Source organism: Chenopodium quinoa, unplaced genomic scaffold, assembly GCF_001683475.1.
Source record: "Chenopodium quinoa cultivar QQ74 unplaced genomic scaffold, ASM168347v1, whole genome shotgun sequence".
NCBI classification, from domain to species: Eukaryota; Viridiplantae; Streptophyta; class Magnoliopsida; order Caryophyllales; family Amaranthaceae; genus Chenopodium; species Chenopodium quinoa.
The window spans coordinates 305,783-320,901 of NW_018742899.1; the positions used below are offsets into that span (position 1 = coordinate 305,783).

The 15,119-nt window shown below is 32.9% G+C and overlaps 1 protein-coding gene across 2 annotated transcripts; it reads left to right on the top strand.

Annotated features, from left to right (window-relative positions):
* Positions 1-13,028: 13,028 nt before the first annotated feature.
* LOC110727045 (GPI-anchored protein LLG2-like) lies at positions 13,029-15,085 on the top strand. Of its 2 annotated transcripts, XM_021906578.1 has the most exons (3): positions 13,030-13,994; positions 14,189-14,215; positions 14,608-15,085. In XM_021906578.1, exons 1-3 carry the CDS (start codon positions 13,850-13,852, stop codon positions 14,949-14,951), a joined length of 516 nt encoding a protein of 171 aa, XP_021762270.1. In that variant the 5' UTR covers positions 13,030-13,849; the 3' UTR covers positions 14,952-15,085. The 2 variants fall into 2 exon arrangements, with proteins under 2 accessions (XP_021762271.1, XP_021762270.1); XM_021906579.1 differs by lacking the exon at positions 14,189-14,215 and having other exon boundaries at positions 13,029-13,994.
* Positions 15,086-15,119: the final 34 nt, after the last annotated feature.

Below are 15,119 nucleotides of genomic sequence, written 5' to 3' on the forward strand. Positions count from 1 at the left end.
CATCAATACTTGTAACAACCAAAAGTGTGCCTTTATATTTCCCATACAAGTGTGTCCCGTTGATAGAGAGAACATGCATGCAATGTTTAAACCTATCGATGCAAGGCTTGAAAGCCCAAAACACTCGTTCAAACACTTCCATGTTGCTGTAGTAAACGCCTTCAACAATAGCTTTGTATTTCCATAAAACTATGGTGCCCGAGTTTGACTCTTGGAGGGCTTGCATGAAAAAAAGAAGTCTATTGTACGAACTCTCCCAATCCCCAAAAACATAAGCATATCAAGCAAGACTCTATCCACATAAGCATACCATTTAAAGTCCCTGAACAAAGAATTTACACACTGATGAATAACTATAGTTAATGCAACTTAATTATAGTTTAGCATAAACAAGATTTCAACAACTTTGTCTCTCATTTGACAGAGGTACAATATGAACTAAAAAGGCTTGACATGGATGTTCAATACTATTGAATCTCATTCGATCAAACTATGCTGCAAATGGAAACTATAACAATCACGTGAGTCATCACAAACATTTAGTTGCATATCCTATTCTGATACCTTTAACCCCAAATCATTAAGTGAAAATAAGTTCATTCTTTTTAACTGTATGAAACAATTAATCTTCTTATCTACCGTAGCAACATAATCCAAGGAACGGAACGAGTTAGTTTAATGATTGAATTAAATTTCGGAAATGTGCATTATGCAACACTTAATCAAGACTATGCCCCCTCCCTGACATATATTTTCCCAAAAATTTGAAATTTTAGTTCATCACTCTTAGTTAAATTCATTGTGAACCCTTCTCTCAACTCTAACTTCAACCACTAAATTTTCATCAAGTTGGCCTCCTTGTGCCAAACCACCGCCTGTTTTTCAGTTTCCGAATTCTAATTTCTAACTACTTATTCATCTTGTTTTTGATTTTATTTTATGATTATAATTATTACTAATAATTCTACTTACATTACTCTCAAAGAAATAGTTTGCCTAATTTCGAACCCATTAAATTGGAGTCTTCTCCTCAACAATTGTGACATAATCTACGGCTCAATTTAGCAGTTTCAGATACCCATTAAATTCCACATTGCCCAGATTACAACAATTATTACAGTGAAACTGAAAGATTTTCAATTAGGGTTTCGTAAGTGGAGCTTAATCAATTATTATCTTTCCTTTTACAATGGTGGAAACAAAATTTAGCCCAATAGACTATCTTCAGAACTAACAAGAACATAAAAGATTCTAAATTGGGCAAAAAATAATTTTAAAAAATGAAGAATAATTTCAGAAAAATACCAGAGAAATTGAAGAAGATGATGAAATCGATTATCAATTCCATCTCGCCGTTGTTTACGATAATTTTTGGTAAAATTCGATCAAAACTTGGGTTTCATATATTGTTTATTTTTCTTTCTCTTGACAAAAATGATTATATATTTTACAATTTTTTTTTTTATGGCCGGATTGTTAGTTAAGTTGGGCCCTGATTTTTTTGGACTTAAAAGGTAAATTCAACCTTGATTGTTACTATTTTTTTTATCTGTATTTATTTATACATGACCCTTAAGATTACATTTAACTATATAAGGAGTTAAAAAACAAATAACAACTCTCCTAAAAATGAATAAAAACAAATAAAAAATCAATATTAATTACATTGATTTGCACGTGATTTATCATGCATTGCTAATATACCAAATAAGGAAAGTTATTAAATGGTTATTTATAACCCTAAGGGCTGCATATAGCATTACCCTTTATTTATTATTGAAAACTTCGTATCTTTAGTAATTTATAAAATTGGAGAATGCATATTAATGTGAATCTAGCTATTGACATACGTAGTATTATTTACGGAGTAATAATTCTTTATCTTACTAATTTCAGATACACATAAGGTCAAATTTGTATATGAAATCAGATCATATCAAAAAAATTATCTAGTGAGTTAAACGTAACCTTTATACAATGTATTTATTATTTTATTTCAGTTCAATTATTATTTGATTCTATTAATTTCAATCAATTTTCTATCCGTAATTTCAAATCAATTGGTTCAACCTAGTCCTTATAAGTTTAGATACCTAATATTAAATCATTACAATTCAAAATAATCTTCCTAAGACATATACTACCATATAAATTGTAAAGATATTATTGTATATATTAAATCATATCAATACTATTTTAGCAAATTAAATCATATCCTAACATTAAAAAAGTGGAACATTTGAGAAATTATGTGAGACAAGGAATGAATGTTAATCCTAGTGTCACATAACATAATGTTTATTTTATTTGATGAGGCGTTCAATCAATACACATCTTTAACCATCAGTATTAATGAACAGAAATTCTAAGAAGTTGATATTATAAAATTACACATTTAACATCTCACATGAATATGTTTTTTGTGAGATAGTGAGGGATAGCTCAAATGATTAAAGTTTCCCTCCCGATTCCAGGTGATTCTCAGATCTATCCTCATCAATTTGTGGTGCTCATCTATCTAGTGTTCAGTGTCTCAAGAAGCCACCATGACTTGTTTTTTAGCTAGTTACTGTTTTTTAGTTAGTTATACTTCGTATTTGATTAACAAGCAAGTAGCATGTTTAATAAATTAGACTTATCGATATTAGTGGTTAAAGTTTCATATCAACAAATGCACTTATGCACCTATCAAGTTGCTACACTTAAAAAAACCAAACAGATTTATAGGTTAGTTTTTCTTCTTCATTTGACGATTAAATGAACAATAATCAACCTACATTGAGCCCTCTCCCCATTCTCAACACTGCGAAAAGGATCATCATCATCCCAAGTAATCATCCCACGACTTAAATCAACCCAAAACAAACGTCCAGCAAACTCAAACACCCCATCATCCCTCCATCCGTCCATCCCAGGCATATGATAAGCACGTTTAATAACCCAGCAGCTTCTCTCCGACGAAAAACACAACAAACAACTAGAATTAAACCCAATATCATTTGGTAATTGAATTTATGACAAGCAAAAATACATTCATTTCGGCAAGAGACAAATGATCAGGGTTTTTTTTCATGTTCCTTTAACATATTTTCATGTTCTTTTAACATATCTATTGAAAATAGAAGTAATCCATTGCTAGAAGCTAAAATTACAGGTGGGTCTCTGTCAGAAATCCACCCCAAAAGTAACTGGTTCGAAAATCAAACGATGATAATTTGCAGGAAGTGATGAAATGTTAGGGTTTTGAACTGGGCTGAACTGAGTTACCTGCTCTTTTGACTCGGTAATGTAACGATCCACGATAATCCATGAAGATGAAGACGAATTGTAAGCAATGTAGGAAGTGACGAAATGGGGGTCACAGATTAAGGATTTCCAGGTTTTTGAAACGCATTTGAATCGACAAACGGATTTTGCGGGTAATCGGGTTAAGATTTCTGTGATTATTTCACTGGGAAATTGACCCGGAAATTTTTGATCTGACATTTTATGGGGGGTAAATTTCAGATTTTTCTGTATTTTTACAACAAAGAAGAAGAGAAGCTTGGGTATTTAAATATTTAATGGAGTGCAAACTCTTTTCACCAAAAAAAAAAGGAGTGCAAACTCTAAACTTTGAAGTATGCCTAGGAAACAGTGTAATCTACTGAAGTATTTATGGTTGCTAATCTAACCCCCAAAACGCTTTAATATACCAAAAAAAAAAAAAAAAAAAATTATAGCGCTTAGTTGCTTACCAGTGGAGATAAAATGTGAAAGTTACTGATGTTTAATTTGAACTGACGTTATGTTTACTAATCCCTCCGTCCCTTATTTACATGTCTGCTTTTTTTTTTTTTTTTTTTGAGAGTTTCAAAATTACAGGTCTATTTCTATTTAAATAATATACTCCCACCGTCCTCAAAAATTCGACCCTTTTGGCCTAATTTTAGTCTCAAAATGTTCATTCCATTTCCATTTTAATACCCTCTAATTTGCAATAATATTTGTGCAAAATTAGCTTTTCCATGCAAATTTTGCTTTTTCTATATATTTTTATTACTTTCTTTCTCTACTTTTTTGCAATTCCAATGTAAATTTCCCTTTTCAATTTATTTTTCTTAGCTTCCCCCTACACTCTTATACTTCCAATAACTTTCTTAATACCCGCGAAATCAACCTAAAAGGGTCGTTCTTTCGGGGACGGAGGGAATACTTTTTAACAATATTCCCTCTATTTGATGAGTTGTCATAAATTTTCTTTTATTTTATTTTTTTGTACTTTTGATATTATTTTTTAATACTTTCTCCCTCCATCTCTTCAATAATTACCATCTACCTTTTCTTTTCTCTATCTCTCCCTAAACTCACGTGCATATTTGTACTTCACAATCATGACTTTTAGGAAATCTCTAAGTTCCTTAATTCCCGTATAAAATGAAAACTAGACATGTAGATAAAGAACGGAGAGAGTAATTAATTTTTACGAGTGAAGTGAAAATGGCCTGCGAATGATTTGATTAATTATCCTTTTACATGACTCTTGGCATCACTATGTTGTGTTGCAAATTTTAGAACAAATAAGTTGTTCTATTTGTTGCAATTATATCAAACCAATAAAACCTCCTCTAGATGTGACTATAATGAAATCAAGCATTGCCGTAATGTTGGGATGAACTTTTGTCCTAAATAAAAGACGATTAAGATTAGCACGGCTTCTTGAATTGTGAGCACTCACAATAGACAAATGGAAACATAATGATAGCCTGGAGATTAATAACTTGTTGAGTAATGGTTTTGTTTTTTATAGGCTTAGCAAGGAGTTGAAATCGTTTCAAAGATCAGTTCAAGGTAACAAATCAAGGGATCAAATTGATTTAAGAGATCTCGCTAATATAAGCAAGTCAAATTGTCTGTATTTAATGAGAGAACAAAAGGATAGATCCCAAAAAAGACCACAAACTCACAACCCGTACCCACCACGGCCAACGTGCACTCGCCCATGTACTCCACCAAACTCATGTTCAAACCTATAAGGTTGGAAAGTAAGTATTGCTCATACCAAGAATCAAACACAAGGTATTAAGAACAAATTGTAGCCTTATATCCTAATTTTAATATATTCTAGTCAAAATGATACAATCACAATTATCTATAAGTAGGGGTGGGACTTTTCAAACTGAACCGTGAAACCGCCCGTTACCGAACCGAACCATCACGGACCGATCCGTTTATAAACCGATAAATGTAAACCGAAAACCGAACTGAACCGTTCAATATCAAACCGAAACCGAATTGAACCGCTCAATGTCAACCCGTTACAGACCGTAAACCGATAACAAACCAAATTGCGCAAATCCGAACCGAAACGAAACCGAACCGAATGGTTTATAAACCCGTTAATGACCCGAACCGTTTATAAACCGAAACCGTTTAAACCGAAAAAAAACCGTTTAAACCGAACCATTTGTAACCCGCTAACCGTTTAAACCGACCCGTTTATGAACCGAAACCGTTTAAACCGCACGTATAAACCGAACCGTTATAATCCGCTAACCGTCTAAACAGAACTGCCATAACCCTTTAAACCGTTAAAATCGAACTGTTTTCGAATCGCAACCTGTTTAAACTTATCCAATTACAAACTGCTTAATTCAAATTGAATTATTTACAACCCAAATGGCTAAATAGTAAATACAATTAAATAATTAATGTTAATAAATGTAGATCTAATCAAACGTCTTAGGTTTATACAAAGGTTTATATCACCTAGATCTAGGCCAACGACATTATTAATATCGTTTTAGATTACTTATTTATTTTAATTACAAGATATATCATTTGTATCTTTTCATTCCAGTAATAAAGTCCACCCAAATTATCTTCATTGTTCCTTGATATTCATGATCATCCAATAAGATAACATAAGATTGGAGATAAATAACATTAAAATTAGAGTAATATCAACAAGCAATTAAAAAAAGTCACCATTTTCATTGATTAAAATTCACAATACATATACCAATACATAATGAAACTACTATCACTACTACCCAGATTAGATTTCAGATTTATCAACTGAAACATCATCAAGTTTAGGGTTGCAAAAAATGATACATGATAAGATGAAGGGAGGAGTGAGAATGTGAGTGATTTGGGAGCAGAATCTTGAAGCAGAATCTTGAAGCAGCAGCCCAGCACCCAAGAGCAGAGGAAATAGCAGCAACAAGCAGGAACCAGCACACGCAATAACAGATCAGCAACTTATCCGAAGCAAGGAATAATATAAGCAGAAGGGACTCAGCAGGAACTTATTTTTGTTTTTCAAAATTGCTCTCAGATTTACGTTTATCGTATCATCACTGAGCAATGGCTGTTTTAACTTAAAACTTGAAAAATGCTGAAATCTACTAATAGTGAGCAATTAAGCATGCATTGTCTCAAATTCATCATACTCGCGAGACATGACTGAAAAAAAAAAAAAAACAGCATTTATAACTTATAAGTACCAAATTAAGTGACAGATTCTCGCCTTTCTTCCAGATGCCTATAGCTATAGTCAAGCAATTAAGCATGCATTGTCTCATGTGACTGACACTGAAGTCACGACAGTGAATCCTATTCACTCAATACCAAAATTCAACTAAATAGATAGTTCATATTTTAGAATTTTATTTGCACTAGTCAATGTTTCAAAATTCAGAATTATACAACAAACGTGATTACAACATATATCCTAACAGAATATAGAAAGTTATATACGATACAGTCACATATGTGTACATTTTAAGTACTAACTTTAAGCCAATCATATACAATGCTTGTATTCCAACAATATGGGTTAAAAATATAAAGCTAAAATCCCAATAAATAAACAATGCATGTATTCCAACAATAATAATCACATAATCTGAACAACCCATCATCATTACTTTTAAATCAAGCATAATAAACAACAAAACAGCACAAATCTACCATTTTCCCGTAAAAAAACAAAAATACAATCAACAACAGATTTTACTCATTTTAGGCATATTTCGACTATATTCAAGCAAGAACAACAACAATAATCAAATACAAAAACAGAAAAACTGTATTAAAAAAAAACAAAAAGGAAAAAGTAATTACCTTTGACGGCTTGAAGGAGATTTGAAGATGGAGAACTACCTGAACTGGAGATCAAAAGAAAAAATCAAGAATGTAGATTATCAGAACTTGAAATAAAAAAAAAACCGAAACGAAAACGAAAAAAAATCGAATAAATTAACAAAAAAATTACCTTAGGGTTTGACGGCTTGAAGGAGAGGAAGATTTAAAATCAGAAATCAGAAATCAGAACTTAGATCCAAAACAAAAATGAAACGAAAACAAAAACCCTAAATAAACAAACCGAAACAAAAACGAAAAAAATCAAAACGAAAACAACAAAAATTAACAAAAAAACGAGAATGTAAAGCGAGAAATCAGAAATGTAGATCCAAAACACAAATGAAACGAAAACAAAAACCCTAAATAAACAAACCGGAACAAAAACGAAAAAAATCAAAACGAAAACAACAAAAATTAACAAAAAAACGAGAATGTAAAGCTAGAAATCAGAAATGTAGATCCAAAACACAAATGAAACGAAATTGAGCTTGAGATTCTTGAGAATTTCATAACGAAAGAGTGAGAAACTGAGAAGTTAGAGAGAGAAACTATGACAGATTGTGAGATTGAGAGAGAAACGGCTGAATGAGTGAATGAGAATGGCTGAGAGAGTGAGAGTGGGTTTTTTTTCTAGGTTTAGGTTTTACTTCAGTTGATCTAACCGTCCATATTCAATCTCAACATCTAAGTTAGATCTAACCGTTCATTTTTTTTTTTTTTTGTAGATTCTAGAATATTCATCTAGATCTAACGGTCTAGATTTTCTTTGTGCTTTTCTAGGTCTTTTTGACCGTTTTTTTTAATTATTTATTATTATTATTATTATTATTATTGTTAGTATAATTATTTGTTAATATTATTATTATTACTAGTTTACTACTACTATTATTATAATATTATTATAATTATTATTATTATTATTACTATTATTATTATTATTATTATTATTAGTTTATTACTTATAAGTTATAAATTGTAAGAAACGCAAATGTTTCAAAATTGAAATTGATTCAATACGACATAGTTAATGGCTTAATGCTCATCAATATGACAATATCTGACATCTGTGAGTCTGTGATTGTATATCAGTATATATAATAAACTATAAAACTAATAATAACTTAATAAGTAATAATACTAATAACTAATAAAGTAATGAAAATCTAACCATTGTTTTTCATGGGCATTCAATCTAACCGTTGTATATTTGACTATTCGTACATTAGTATTGCATAATGCTTTCATCACCACTTTAATTAGTGATTTCGTCCATTTAACTTATTAAGTTGTTTGAGTTAGTAATCTAAATAAAGTAACAAACTAAATAACGAATCCATTTAATCTCGTGTAAGTTATAATTTATAAGAAATGCAATGTTTGGAAATGGAAATTGATTCAATACGATATTGTTAATGTATATGTAATTATATTATTATGTATATGATGTATATCATATCGTACGAATGTACGGTTGGTACCATTATCATACTATCATAAGTATCATTGCCTCATTGAATTATTGGTATGTACTATAATCGATAAACATATTTAGTTATTTACATATCTGATCATTAAAACTTAAAAGTTTAAAACACTTGTTGATCAATCTAATTGAATACTTGTACATTCTTAATTATCGATTTATCGTATTATAAGTATCAACTCATTAAATCATGGTCATGATTTCGTGATTTCGTCCATTTAACTTATTAAGTTGTTTGAGTTAGTAATCTAAATAAAGTAACAAACTAAATAACGAATCCATTTAATCTCGTGTAAGTTATAATTTATAAGAAATGCAATGTTTGGAAATGGAAATTGATTCAATACGATATTGTTAATGTATATGTAATTATAGATTAATTATTATGTATATCATATCGTACGAATGTATGGTTGGTATCATTATCATACTATCATAAGTATCATTGCCTCATTGAATTATTGGTATGTACTACAAATCTACAATCGATAAACATATTTACATATCTGATTATTAAAACTTAAAAGTTTAAAACACTTGTTGATCAATCTAATTGAATATTTGTACATTCTTAATTATCGATTTATCGTATTATAAGTATCAACTCATTAAATCATGGTCATGACGCGATCTTTAAAACAATCATGAATTCAATTCATGACCCAAACCGCTTATAAACCGAACCGACATGATCCAAACCGTTCATAAACCGAACCAATTGAACTGTGTAAACCCTCTACTAAACCGGCCTATTTCAAACTGAACCGACATGATTCGCACCGTTTATAAACCGAACCGATATTGACCCGGGTAAATCCGCCCCTAAACTGACCCATTTCAAACCAAACCGGCTTGATCCAAACCGTTTGTAAACCGAACTGACATTGACCCGGGTAAACCCGCCCCTTAAACCGACCCGTATCAAACCGAACCGACATAATCCGAATCGTTTATAAACCGACCCGCTTATGACCCAAACCGAATTTAAACCGCAAAGAAATAAACCGAAACCAAACCGAGCCGTGACTAACCCAAACCGAACCTAACCGACCCGCCAGCTAAACTAAACCGTTTCAATCCGAACCGCTCCAAACCGAAACCGACTCAAACCGAGGTCAAACCGAACTGCCAGACCGAAGTCCCACTCCTATCTATAAGACTATAATTTTAAAAAAAAATAAAAAAATAAAAAAAGAACCTACATCTAAAATCTTGATACAATTATAATTTCTACTCTGATTCTACTAAGGGTTTCACTCCCATTTAGCTCCCCTATAAAGGCTATAATGACATAATATCATGATTTATCATGGATGTTGTTATAGGCTTATAGCATCTTTGTCTACTACAACTCTACAAGGTATTCCAAAGGTATAATTATTATGCGAAATTTGATGTATAACCGAGGTAGTTAACACATTTTGTACAATAACATAAAAGTAATGGGACCATGTTATAGCATTCAAATTTTCAAAATTAGTGTATCACTGTATTCATTTTAGTACCATTACAAGTTTACAACCATTTGTAATACTGTAATATCAAAGGTTCAATTTTACTACCTAAGTACATGTATTAGTTTTAAAAGTATACTATTTTAGTTATTTTTAGTGTCAAATAAGTTTATAACCATTTATATTTCCATTCCACTATGGTACAGTTCATAACTTAGCAATGCAATGTTAACTTTTAAAATATTTATGACAATGCCATGTTATGATTATGTATATAAATATACATAACAATCGTGCATTTGCACTTTTTCACAACTCTACATTGCAATTGGTTAATATGGATTAACCTGCTTTATGCGTCTAGCACTTGAATTCAATAAAGTGCACCGAACTAACCCATAACATACGAATATGACAACAGCAAATAGGGTGTCTTTATCGCAAGTCTGAAGCGGAATCTCAAGAAGAGTCTCATGTAAGACTTTGGCAATAATGTCATAAAAGACTCATGAGTCTTGTATGCGGTTTGGATGAAAACCCATCTTAAGACTATTCATGTGGGGGCAATAAGCTGGCAAACTTTGCATGGCCAATAATATATTGCCAACTCAACACAAGTTATTGAATAATTAATGTTAGTATTTAGGAGGGTAAGTGAGGCTGGAGTGAGTTTTGGGATAATGTGTGAAAATGGAAAGAGTCTTGTGTAAGTCTGAATAATAAAAAAGTAATTAAAAATTAGTGAAAATCTGATGTGGCAAAGTTTGAAGTTTGAGTCTAGATCTGGGGATAAACTCACCCTAACAATACTAAACCCACTTGTTATTGTATAAAAGATACGAGAATACATCATAAATATGAAAATTAATTACCTATTTGTCAAAAAAAAAAAATTAACTAACTTAATCCAACCTAAAGCTATAGAAAGAAGACAAAAACCTAACCGAACATAAATTCAAACAACCTAAAATCAACACAATTCTTTGCGTTAGTTACTCAGTTACATAAAAATTTAAAATAATTTCCTATTTATTTAAATAATTTAAAATGTTGTCATTAAAGTATACTGAACTTTGTAATATAATGGTCGATAAGGGTGTGCCGCCAAAAAAAATGAAACATTTAAGCGTGTTTATCTCATGTACGTTTGAAATGTCTATATATGTAGAGGTGTCAATTCGGATAATCGGGTGAAGTTTGGATCGGGTCTATTCAAGTCGGATCAGTTCGGATCAGATATGTTCGGGTCAAAAAAAAAAAAATTTAACTCGAATCGGGTCGGGTCGGGTAAAGTTCAGGTCGGGTAAAATTCGAGTATGGTCTATCGAGTCCAGGTCGGATATGGGTAGGTTCCAGAACGGATCATGTTCGGTTTGGATAAATTCGGATCGGGTGCAAAACGGGTTTGACCGGGTTAATTCAGGTCGAACGAATTTGGGTCGGGTTGATTTCGGTTTGGATGATTTCGATTCGATCAAGTTCAGTTTGATTAAGATAAGGTTGATTCAATATTTGGTCAATTCAAATTCAAATCCTTTCCGTGTTTTTTTGTCTAAATTTTGGTTGAGTTGACTAACTCATTATCCAAATAAAGTCATTTTAAAACTAGAGTAATTATTGAATTTTTACCTTATTGTTAGGTCGATATCAAGCCACTCATGTGTCATTTCTCATATTGCGTGGTTAATTATTACAAAATACGAAGAATTAGTTTTCTCATTCAATCAATTCTTGTGTAATATTTATCTTGGAGCCAACTTCAAATTGAATAATTATCGATGACTTATCATACCTACGTATATAAGTGAAACAAATAGTAATGAACTAGCTTAGTGATAGACTGATTGATTGTAGTCACATATGGTGATATACAAAAAAGAATGTCCTCTTTTTAAGGTACTACATACTCTTCAATTGTTTAATCTCATGAAGCTATGAGTAGGGGTGAGCACGTATCAGATAACCGATCCGAAATTGAATTTCGGATCGGATATCTGTATCCGAAAATCCGGATTTTTGATATCCGATATCCGATCTGAAAATTTCGAATATTCGACCCTTTTTATAATGCAGTTAAAATTCTAAACTTCATTTTAAACAATCATACAAACAAAATATCCAATAAAAACCACAATTACAATCAATATCGAAACTTCAGTCTAAACAATCATACAAACAAGAGATTCAGTCTTAGAAAACGTAGAACCAGCTTCGATCTATCGAATCTTCGCGAGCAATTCACTAACTTCCCATAAACAAGATTAGGTCTCGAATTCGAATTCGCCTCGGTTTCCGATACCTCTACTACCGGAATTGAATCTCCACCACTACTAAAAATTCTCTGGCGTAATTCCCCCCGCGAAACCTGGCAAACTGTACTCAAACTCTCTTCTTTCATCTCACAAACCACGAAACTCGACGCCGAATAATTGTGTGAAGTCATCGACGGCTCCCCCTCCAATACGGCAACACCACCATCACCACCATTTTCGCGAGCAACCTATAGAGTAGAAGACGAAGAGGGAGATCTGAGAGGAAGGAGGAGGGAGATCTGAGATGAGAGAGGAGAGAGGAGGGAGGAGGGAGATCTGAGAATCTGAGATGAGAGAGGAGGGAGGAGGGAGGAGGGAGAAAATAGAGGAGAAAGAGAAAGAAGCGGATTACTGATTAAGGACTTAGGTGAGTTAGGTCTTAGGGTTAATGGTTATCCTATTTTTTTAAAATGGTAAAAAAAAAAGTTTTTTTTCGGATTTCGGATCGGGTATCCGATCCAATATCCGATATCCGACACATTTTCGGATATTCGGATATCCGAAATCGAAATTTTCGATACCCGATATCTGAAATTTTCGAATCAGATACCCGATCCGAAAATGTTTTCAGATCGGTTATCCTAAATTTTCGGATCGGATGCAGATCGGAATTTTGGTTTTTCGGATAGTTTTGCTCAACCCTAGCTATGAGTACTATTAGTTTGCTTTATTACTAATTCAATTTGTATAAGATATTTGTTAGAGTTTTAGACTTTCTAACTTATCAATAATTAGTAAATTTGTAAATATATAGTAGTATAAGAACATGAAGGAAAAAAAAAAGGTCAATAATAGGTTAGGTTTAAAATTATGGCCGGATTAGAATCGGATCGGATTAAAATCGGATCAATTTAAATCGGGTCGGGTTAATATCAATTCGGGTTAAAACAGATCGGATTAAATCGGTTATTTGTCGGGTCATTTTCGGATCGAGTTGAGTTCAAGTCGGGTCAAATCGGTTCGGTTTGAGTTCAAGTCGAGTCATATCGGTTCGGGTTGAGTTCAAGTCAGGTTAAATCGATATCGGGTTCAGTTTAGATCGAGTTAGATTCGAATTCGGATTAAGTTCAGGTCGGTTACATATCAGATTTGGGTCCTGAATTTCTCGGGTCAAATCGGATCAGTTACAGTTTGAAACGGATAATTTTTTTCGGACCAGTTCGGTTTTAACACCTCTATATATGTACTTTGTATATATGTAGTTTACTAGTTTTCTAACTAGTGTTTCTAGTATCTGAAGTACGTTGTACCGAACACACAGTTCGGTGGATAAACTACATATGGCTGGCTGGCAATGATACTAATTCCACGAACAACACTTTCAAAGTCTCAATCAATTGACTTCGTCAATATTGCCTCACTTCATCCAATTATGTAGCTCATGATCATTAAATAAACACTTCTCCTCTCTAGCTTACTGAAAATCTGCGAACGACAAAGCTCACCTAAATATCTGTGAAGTTTCAAAATTCATGTCGATGGCAACCGAGAAGAGTATAAGGAGCTCACGGGACATGATCAAGTTCTTTCATTCTTCTACTACTGGGATTGCAGTGGCATCAGTCACATTCATGATTCTTTTACTTTTACTTCCTATAGCTTCGGCAAATCCCTCAGGTTAGAATCATCACAATCTTCTTCTATTCTAACAATTTTGCACGGCGGGAACACCTATATGGCCATGCTGGTTTACATCCCTATCTTAGAATGTCTTGCGTGCATCCTATGCTAACATATACTCCGTACTGAATACTACCAACGTTTCTATTACTTCTGAACAGATGATTTACAACACCCTTGATTTTCTGTAGGCCGACATCTTCTTCAAGCTACAAAAGGTAAACCTCATCAGCACACAAATGAACCTGTCTTTTTCGCTTGTTACAAGTACTGCATATTTGAAAGTAAAATACAGAGTAATCCAATCAAGACGAACAAAACAGAACGGATTGAGTACTGATTAGGACTGGCTTCCAAATTCAGCAAAACCATCTTACTAGAAAAAGTCATACACGTACTAGAAGCATTAAAAAATATTGACTTCATCTTTCCGGCTATTGCCAGCTCTTGTCCAGTATAGCACTTGACTAAGAATCCTTCACTCTTCATCATAAACAGCTGGTTGACTTTAATTCATTTGTAAAAACTGTTGATCATTAATAAAGAAATACCTACAAACAATGCCAAAACTCAAAATGACACTAAAATTTAACCTTGATATTTGTTGCAGATTGCCCACTAGATGTTCAGCACTGGAACTACACGATCATAACAAGCAGATGCAAAGGACCCAAATATCCAGCCAACATATGTTGTGGGGCTTTCAAGGAATTGGCATGCCCTTACGCTCCAACCCTAAACGACGTTACCAACAATTGTGCAACCACCTTATTTAGTTACATCAATCTCTATGGAAAATACCCACCTGGCCTTTTTGCCAACGTTTGCCGTGACAGTAAGCGTGGCCTTGAGTGCACTGATGCCCAGATCTCCATGTCCAGGTCCAAGTCCTCTTGCAGCACTGCCACAATAAGTATCTTCTTTCTTTCAATTTTCTACTGGATGCTCCTATGATTCTTGGTTCTTTTTTCTTTGACTTTGCAGTTAATTTTCTTCCAATCTATAACCTTGATATGTAATATTATGTATACTAATACAGTAACCAACTGGCAAAGACCAAAGTATCAATAGTACAACAATTTATACCATGTGCCTTGTATGGTACAACCAAGCCTATTCTTG